This window comes from Rhinoderma darwinii, chromosome 9, assembly GCF_050947455.1.
Source record: "Rhinoderma darwinii isolate aRhiDar2 chromosome 9, aRhiDar2.hap1, whole genome shotgun sequence".
Taxonomy (NCBI): Eukaryota; Metazoa; Chordata; class Amphibia; order Anura; family Rhinodermatidae; genus Rhinoderma; species Rhinoderma darwinii.
Window position 1 is genome coordinate 84,547,384 of NC_134695.1, and position 10,310 is coordinate 84,557,693.

General features: G+C 41.9%; 1 protein-coding gene across 1 annotated transcript in view; it reads left to right on the forward strand.

Annotated features, from left to right (window-relative positions):
- The window catches only part of ITFG1 (integrin alpha FG-GAP repeat containing 1), a 116,533-nt gene extending 106,468 nt beyond the window's left edge, over positions 1-10,065 (forward strand). The window contains exons 17-18 of the mRNA XM_075838386.1: positions 5,051-5,168; positions 8,465-10,065. Coding sequence (XP_075694501.1) covers positions 5,051-5,168; positions 8,465-8,524 — 178 coding nt within the window. The 3' untranslated portion in view covers positions 8,525-10,065. The remainder of the gene's footprint in view (positions 1-5,050; positions 5,169-8,464) is intronic.
- The last annotated feature ends 245 nt before the right edge of the window (positions 10,066-10,310 follow it).

Below are 10,310 nucleotides of genomic sequence, written 5' to 3' on the forward strand. Positions count from 1 at the left end.
TAGTAGTTATATTCTTGTATATAGGAGCAGTATTATAGTAGTTATATTCTTGTATATAGGGGCAGTATTATAGTAGTTATATTCTTGTATATAGGGGGCAGTATTATAGTAGTTATATTCTTGTATATAGGAGCAGTATTATAGTAGATATATTCTTGTATATAGGGGCAGTATTATAGTAGATATATTCTTGTATATAGGGGGCAGTATTATAGTAGTTATATTCTTGTATATAGGGGGCAGTATTATAGTAGTTATATTCTTGTATATAGGGGGCAGTATTATAGTAGTTATATTCTTGTATATAGGAGCAGTATTATAGTAGTTATATTCTTGTATATAGGGGCAGTATTATAGTAGTTATATTCTTGTATATAGGAGGCAGTATTATAGTAGTTATATTCTTGTATATAGGAGCAGTATTATAGTAGTTATATTCTTGTATATAGGGGGCAGTATTATAGTAGTTATATTCCTGTATATAGGGGGTAGTATTATAGTAGTTATATTCTTGTATATAGGGGGCAGTATTATAATAGTTATATTCTTGTATATAGGAGGCAGTATTATAGTAGTTATATTCTTGTATATAGGGGGCAGTATTATAGTAGTTATATTCTTGTATATAGGGGCAGTATTATAGTAGTTATATTCTTGTATATGGGGAGCAGTATTATAGTAGTTATATTCTTGTATGTAGGGGGCAGTATTATAGTAGTTATATTCTTGTATATAGGAGGCAGTATTATGGTAGTTATATTCTTGTATATAGGAGGCAGTATTATAGTAGTTATATTCTTGTATATAGGGGGCAGTATTGTAGTAGTTATATTCTTGTATATAGGAGGCAGTATTATGGTAGTTATATTCTTGTATATAGGAGGCAGTATTATAGTAGTTATATTCTTGTATATAGGGGGCAGTATTATAGTAGTTATATTCTTGTATATAGGAGCAGTATTATAGTAGTTATATTCTTGTATATAGGAGGCAGTATTATAGTAGTTATATTCCTGTATATAGGGAGCAGTATTATAGTAGTTATATTCTTGTATATAGGGGCAGTATTATAGTAGTTATATTCTTGTATATAGGGGGCAGTATTATAGTAGTTATATTCTTGTATATAGGGGCAGTATTATAGTAGTTATATTCTTGTATATAGGGGGCAGTATTATAGTAGTTATAGTCTTGTATATAGGGGGCAGTATTATAGTAGTTATATTCTTGTATATAGGAGCAGTATTATAGTAGTTATATTCTTGTATATAAGGCCAGTATTATAGTAGTTATATTCCTGTATATAGGGGGCAGTATTATAGTAGTTATATTCTTTTATATAGGGGGCAGTATTATAGTAGTTATATTCTTGTATATAGGGGGCAGTATTATAGTAGTTATATTCTTGTATATAGGAGCAGTATTATAGTAGTTATATTCTTGTATATAGGGGGCAGTATTATAGTAGTTATATTCTTGTATATAGGAGCAGTATTATAGTAGTTATATTCTTGTATATAGGGGGCAGTATTATAGTAGTTACATTCTTGTATATAGGGTCAGTATTATAGTAGTTATATTCTTGTATATAGGAGCAGTATTATAGTTGTTATATTCTTGTATATAGGAGCAGTATTATAGTAGTTATATTCTTGTATATAGGGGGCAGTATTATAGTAGTTATATTCTTGTATATAGGGGCAGTATTATAGTAGTTATATTCTTGTATATAGGGGCAGTATTATAGTAGTTATATTCTTGTATATAGGGGCAGTATTATAGTAGTTATATTCTTGTATATAGGGGCAGTATTATAGTAGTTATATTCTTGTATATAGGAATAGTATTATAGTAGTTATATTCTTGTATATAGGGGCAGTACTATAGTAGTTTTAGTCTTGTATATAGGGGGCAGTATTATAGTAGTTTTAGTCTTGTATATAGGGGGCAGTATTATAGTAGTTATATTCTTGTATATAGGGTCAGTATTATAGTAGTTTTAGTCTTGTATATAGGGAGCAGTATTATAGTAGTTATATTCTTGTATATAGGGGGCAGTATTGCTGTAGTTATAGTCTTGTACATTGGGGCAGTGGTATAGTAGTTGGTTGCTTTCTACATTTTCACTTCCCTCCTATCTCTTGGCTGTTGATATGATGGGAAGGACATTGATATTGAGCCTTTTTATTTTGTACTTTGCGGCACTGATTTTTTTGTGACCTTCATTGCTCATTCCTCTTCTTGCTGCCTATTGCGGGTTAAATCTATAAGATTTGGAGTATTAATCACACAATCGCCGTTGTACCGCGCTCAAGTATCCACTTTGGAGCAGAATATGTGAAAACCCTCCTGTTACATGGACGTCTCACGAGTATCTGGATTACACACAACAGATGGCCGGCAGATTACACCTTCCCCTTTTTGTGCAATCACTGCAGGATAATGTTGGACGGTCCCAGTCATTGTGAGGACCTTTCTGCTTCCAGATAATAAGCGGTTGTGTGAAATCTTTGACTCTGAACAGTAATGCGTCAAACAACTGCCCAGCCGTGAAATACAGCGGCCCTGTTAACCCTGCCTTTGCTGGACTATGTGCTGCTGCTGGTTTGTTGCTCTGACTGACAGTGAAATCAACATGCTTTAAAGGGGTTGTCCACATTAGGGGGGGCCAGTTCAACTGCAAGATCATTGTCGCTGCTTAATTATGCCCCCCATATTATCACCGGACCAGACAATCATTGCACTGTGAGGCACATCAAGCATTGAACTGTACCTATTAAAACCAGTGGGTGTCTGTGTAATGCATGGACCCTTCCTCTATATGCACTACTGGGGGGTCTCACAGTACCATTGGCATAGGGAGTATTTCCTAATATATGGCTATTAATGGGACTGATCCTGTTCTGAGTGGGAGCAAGAAGTCTGGCAGGACACCCCCTTCCTTCAATGTTAAGCCCGTCCGCTAATAGATCAGGGCGGCCGCAGGGAGTTCACAAGTCCTGCAGGTCTTCACATACTACAGTAGACCTACCATTCAAGCACTGATTATTGAATCCCGTCCTGTTTGCTAATTATTGACTGGTTTGCTGAATGCTTATTGGCTCTGCAGCGACCCTGAAACGTTTCATGGCGTCCATTGAAATCAGTGATGAGTTTAGTGGATGGTGGCGGTCCATTATGCCGCTCTCGGTTCTGGTTAATAGAGAGGGGTCCCAACCTGGAAACCCCAATTACCTTAAAATAACTCAATAGAACAAATGGAAAAGGGTTTTGTATTCTAGACATCGGCAGTGACATCTGTGAGGATTGGACTTGACAGGAACATGAACTGGATGCGTTCCCAATGGTACCAGGCGGAGCTGACACGGGGGTGCACTGCACGATTGTGGGGCGATGCAGCCGCAGTACGTGGCACCTATTTACAGATTGTGCTATGAAATACTTGCGGTTAAGGGTTTAGCACCTAATATTGTCAAATACAGAAACCTCGGAGTATACGGTATAACGATTTTATTGCATTTCGGGGGGTCAAATTATCCCTAGACATATAAGATATGATGCCTGTATGTGCAGCCGGATAGCCCTGTCCCTAATTGTTGCGTCTGTGGTATGATGGTGACGGGGAAGGGGCTTCACTTCTCTACAAATCTCCCCATTGTGGGCACGACCCGGACAGATCGTGCCAGGCAGAAGTCCCTGAGTAACCCCAGACTATAAAAGTAAAGTTGCCTGCAGTTCTCTTCCCGGTTATTACAGTTATCCAAGAGCCGCTGCATTAATCTGAGGAGTATAAATAGCCTCCTCACTCGTGGGCACCCGGCCTGTAGACCCGTCCGCGTGCCAGCTGATCACTTTAGCCACTGGAACAAAATTCAGCTGCGAACGGTAACAATTCCGAGCCGCGTGCTCAACCTGCAGGTAAATTAATGTCAAGTGAGGAGCCGGTTCTGGCTCCGTCTCCGCAGGCCGCGAGTGTCAGGGACGGCTGTGAATGCTGATATGTGGGTCACTCCTCGTTCCATGGAGCCAGATATTTGGTAGTGAATGAAATCGCCCCGTACTGGTGTCAATCAGCGCTCATATTATGGGATTTTACAATGCCCAGGGGCAGAATATGAGCTTTTAGTGGGATATTAAATGAGGGGGGGGGGTCCCCGGAGTGAGATGCTAATTCTATTACATTGTGTATAAGTAAACAAGTGCGCCGGTGAGAAACATGCGAAATTAAGTACAAGCAGTGATATATTTTTACATTATCCTGACGCCAACAAAAAGGCGGCGCGGGTGGATATTTATAGCCGGCGGCGGGGTCACCGTCCTCTCTCCAGGATAGAGAAGACGACAGGAAGAATCTCATAACATTTATCTTCCCTAATATATGAATATCAGACCCCGCATCTCCGGCTCTGTCTCACAGCTCCCGAGAAACACTTAGGGTCCTGATATATCACACGGCGCCGAGAGGTAACTCGCCTTATCTCCCGCCACATTCACAGCGTGACGATTAAATCTAAACTCGGGAGAGCAGGGATTCTGCTGTAGAACTAGGAGTGCCAGCATGGCCGGACAGTCTGAGATTTAGGTGTTTTGGAACTACAAATCCCAGCATGGCCGGCCACCCTTTCCCTAAGGAACATGTGACTCAGATCATCACAGAATGGCCTCCCCGGCATGCTGAGACTTGTAGTTCTACCACGTCAGCCCACACTTCTGTACCTCGGAGGCCGAGACCGGTCTGCCAGCACGGGAGTGGGCATTATTGGTTATGTAATATATATATATATATCTCTGCCTCTTCTATGTGCACAGGAAAGCTAAATATTAGCCCCCACAGGCAGAGAAGAACAATACTGCAGCGTGCCCCAAAAACGACAAGGATTCAGCCGCAGCAACAATGTAACACCTGGCAGCTGTGTGAACGGGTGCTTAATAACACTACAGGAGATACAATGTATCAGCCCACACAATGTTTCCACAATGAGAAGTAACATTGTAATATTCTGTCATTACTGGAGGCTCTTTACTATTTCTTGTCGTGTTTCCCCCATAGTTGGAGCGCCAAGCTGTACCTGACGCCCAGTAACATTGTCCTGCTGACGGCCATCGCCCTCATTGGGGTGTGTGTTTTCATCCTGGCCATCATTGGCATCCTGCACTGGCAAGAGAAGGTGAGTTTTCTGTTCTATAATCAGCTGGTAAATATGGCGGCGCCAGGCGTGACATACCGAATATACAACCAATTCTAAACAGGATACAGATGATGTCACGTGGTGTAATAATAATAATATGAGGCATGGTTTTGAATAATAATGATATGTACGTTATATATAATCACTTGTGGCTGGTATTACAGCTCAGCCCTATTTACTTGACTGCAATATCTGACGTGGATAAGATTGGCGCGGTTTCTGGGGGGGCGGGGGGGGACTGACCCTACTTTCTTATCTTGGACATCACCTATGATTTGTATAATAATATGTATTATGGCATTCTATATTATATGACAAAAAATCATCTGTATTCCGCCCTGGTCACTGCGATGTTGACCCTATTGTTTACAATGCTGAGTTACTTGACTGTAGTTCGGGATTGTGATTGACAGCTCTGCACTTAACTCCTGCTCTGCCACAGTCCTGTGCTAGGAGATGACTGCTGTCCGCTTCACACACGTTCTATTTCTAGTCTTCATTCTCAAAGTACTAAAAGAGATTCTTATAGACCTAAAGGGAACGATGTTTCTATGAAACGCTGGGTGTAGATTTCAGTCTACGGGGCGTAGAGAGGCTCCTTGATTGACCCTTTTATATATATATATATATATATATATATTAAATCCCTTTTAAAAGGTGTACATAGCCTTTAATAATGAAAATAAGACAAGTGTCCTGTGCATATATTATAGTCACTGCCTTATATACAAGGACAATCGTCCTCACAGCGTCCTCCAGGTTCTACATGTAAGAGAAGGAATCCGTTTCGGATCCATATTAAGCAGAATACAGATATTTTATGACATCGAGGTTAATAACGTGTCTCTTCTGTAATAACGTTCCAGCTTCCTGCAGTTTTATGCTATTAAAAGGGATTTCTCTCTCCTGTCAAAGCCTGCTTGCTGGATTGTTGTCCGCACCAAGCCCGTACATTAAAGGGTTGTTCAGTATGGAAACCCCATTCTCATTACGGAGTTGTGGGTTAACAGAGGGGGTCCTCTGTTCAGGATCCTTCTCTCTTGGTCAGAGTGGAGAGCGGTTACATAGAGCGTCTCTGGAGGACCCGTCCTGTCCTGTATTACAAAGACAACACATTGATATGAATGGACACTGTGTAATGCTACATTTCTCCTGTGGTGGTGCTGCAGGGAAATTGAACACCTACTGCCCGGTTCCCCCAAAAGCTGATCGCCAGGGGTCCTAGCAAGGGGACACTTTGTGACCATCTCATTATCAAGGAACCTTTCTAAACCGTAGGGAATTGACGCTTCTAACAAGTAGGGATTGTTCTGAGTGGACAAGTCCTTTAAGCAGGGTCTTAAGCTGTAATATAGATATTGGTTCTGGAGCACGAGGGGAGGCAATTGAAACCTCACCTTGTAGGAGCTGCCAATGGCCACCAGTGCAGGGTCTCTAACCTCATGAGATCTTACAATTTCATTGGGAGTTAAGAATGTCCAGTGGTCCAGTAAATCTGCTAGTCCGACATTGTGTATGCGGTGCATTATATGATTATTTCTAGAAGCGCCAAGTCGTCTGTTTCTTCTTTTTCCATTCCTATGGCTGCCCTAGACTTAGGATCACAGAAAGTAGGGCAGAGAACAGCGAGACTGCAGGTCGGCCGAAGACAAAAATATCTAGATGTGTGACTGATCATAGACTATTTTGGTAGCATAACCAGGCTGCTAGGAATCACGGATACTGCTCGTTTTTTTTCCCTGAGTTCTTTTTTCTTTCAAGTGACGTAAATGCCCCCTCTACCACATACCTTTGCTCTATAGCGTCCACATACATTAGACTGGCCCTATATGTAACCCATATTTGATAGCTGGGCAGCAATTTCATTCTATATATAAAGTGGAATCTCCATAAATAGTGCAGTCACTGTGTACATACATGACATTACTTCTCCTGTACTGATCCTGAGTTACATCCTGTATTATACTCCAGAGCTGCACTCACTATTCTGCTGGTGGAGTCACTGTGTACATACATTACATTACTTCTCCTGTACTGATCCAGAGTTATATCCTCTATTATACTCCAGAGCTGCACTCACTATTCTGCTGGTGGAGTCACTGTGTACATACATTACATTACTTATCCTGTACTGATCCTGAGTTATATCCTGTATTATACTCCAGAGCTGCACTCACTATTCTGCTGGTGGAGACACTGTGTACATACATTACATTACTTATCCTGTACTGATCCTGAGTTACGTTCTGTATTATACTCCAGAGCTGCACTCACTATTCTGCTGGTGGAGTCACTGTGTACATACATTACATTACTTATCCTGTACTGATCCTGAGTTATATACTGTATTATACTCCAGAGCTGCACTCACTATTCTGCTGGTGGAGTCACTGTGTACATACATTACATTGCTTATCCTGTACTGATCCTGAGTTACGTTCTGTATTATACTCCAGAGCTGCACTCACTATTCTGCTGGTGGAGTCACTGTGTACATACATTACTTATCCTGTACTGATCCTGAGTTACATCCTGTATTATACTCCAGAGCTGCACTCACTATTCTGCTGCTGGAGTCACTGTTTACATACATTACATTACTTATCCTGTACTGATCCTGAGTTACATCCTGTATTATACTCCAGAGCTGCACTCACTATTCTGCTGGTGGAGTCACTGTGTACATACATTACATTATTTATCCTGTACTCATCCTGAGTTACATCCTGTATTATACTCCAGAGCTGCACTCACTATTCTGCTGGTGGAGTCACTGTGTACGTACAGGATAATTAATGTCATGTATCGGCTAGTGGGGTGTCCGTCTACACACTTACTGACTGTTTCCATTAACAACCAGCCTAATTGTGAGTGCAGCTCTGGAATATAACACAGACCGGATCTTAGATCCGCAAATTTAAAAACAAAAACTGCAACAAATGGGTCACGCTGCTGTTTGTATTTGTGTTACATATGAACGTACAGCGGTAGAACATCTTATTTTCACTCCATCTTTAAGTCTGAGTCGGTGACTCCACGAGGTGCAGCGGAGAGGCCGGGACTCGTTAGTGGTTAATGACTTGTTTGATCATGAGGAATAGAACATTGTTGGATCATTAATACAGAATTATATCCGTTATAAACTGGACCCTATTAGTGAATGATACGGAGGCATTATCTGCTGTCGCCGCATCAACTTCCTAATGGTCTCCTCAATCCACTGGGACGTTTTATCTGCTAACCTTGCCCCCCTCCCCCCCCCTCTGTGTTTTTAGAAAGCGGACGACCGGGAGAAGAGACAAGAGGCTCATCGCTTCCATTTTGACGCAATGTGAATGGCAGCGGCTCGTTGGGCATTGACGCCGCGTTTACCCCGATGGACGACCGGGAAATGTCGTGTCTGTATATTTTGCATCTTTTTTTTATTTATTGGTGCGCCTTGATGATTTATGGGCATCCGGTGAACCCAACACGAGGGCGTGCGACGCCGTTGTACATTCTGTCCTGTGGTGTATAATTTATTGGGATTGTGTCATTTGACTGTCCGGGGATTATTATGTATGTGATCGCTGGATCGGTGGGGGTCATTTATAAATCCTGCGCTGTCGCCCCTGGCAACCAGTCAGATACTTTGTTTCCTTTATTAATCTCCATTTGCAGAATAAGGGCTGAAACCTGATTGGTTGCCATTGGCTGCGGCACCGATATTCATGTTTATTCATGACCCCCATCGTCTGTTGTAGGATTTCGGGGGGTTACGCCTGTTACTTTTCTGGGGTTTCGCGTGTTTGCACAAGATTGACAGAAATTAAAGTGGATTTTTTTTTTTATGCTGTTAATGTGGGAAAGTGTTATCTGCAATAAGATAATAAGTGTTTCTGGAAAAGCTTTAATTTTATAAAATATCGGTTCGCTACACCCAGCGATATAACGCAACGTGCAAGAAACGAGTGGGTACGAGGTGCTGGGCACCTCACATATCAAAACCGTGCAAAGAAAATGATCTCATTCCCCTTGCAGCCGGCTTTCTTTATACCAATGATGATGGGGGGGGGGGGTGTTTCTGGGCATCAAGTCAACAAGGGCCACCGTCCCATAACAGCCAATCAGAATGTAGCTTGCATTTTCGAACCTGCCATAGAAAAGCTGTAATCTGATTGGTAGCTGTGGATAACGTTGCAGTTTTCTTATAAATCTTACCCACTGACAAGTTCACTATAGCAGTTGCATTTGCACTGCGGGGGCTCGCGGGGCGCTATTTGTGTTGATTTATTTTCGGTTAATGAAGAATGTGCCAAAGTGATGTGTAAATTGTGTTATTATATAGGATTGTAAACGTTAAGGGTAAACCGACGTCTTCTACTACCCCCTCACCCCATCCCCGGCTGCAATACAGGAGGGCACCGTACCAACTCAACGGGACGTTACTGTCTCCAGCACATCCAGGAAAGCGCCACCTGCTGTCAATTATAATGTTATTACAAGCCACAAGTAGTTCCGTGATTATGTAAAGTCGTAACCTCCCACCCGTCATTCTCCAGCTGTTGCAAAACTACAACTTCCAGCATGCCATGATAGCTCTAGACTGTCAGGGAATTCTGGGAGTTGTAGTTTTGCAATAGCTGGAGAGCCACAGGTTGGAGACCACTCATATACTATGTGAACCTGACCCATGTGTTGCTCTGTAGGCTTCTGGGATGTTTTATTAACCATTTCATTGCCATTTCCTAAGAGACGTTGCTTCGCTCCGGTAATACAGAGTATGAATGACGCCTCCACGCACTACATTCCTGTATCTTGTCCCGTGAACTGATAAACTGACTGATTCATGTATTCCTGACTGATCTGTAATAAAACAAGAGGTGACGTTTCAGAATCCGTGTCCTGTATCTCTGCGCCACCTGCGCCATAATGTAGCACTGAGTAACACTACTCTCGCCAGCCTTATGTGGGATGGTGCCCGACCTTCTGATGGCGCTCCCTACATGATGTACTGTAATACAGTGTACAAATAACCATACATACATTCACACATGCCTTAGTGATGAAATAATACTGCCATACCGCGAAACAGACCTAAGGCCCTGTTCACACTGAGTTTTTTTGCATGCGGAAAAATCA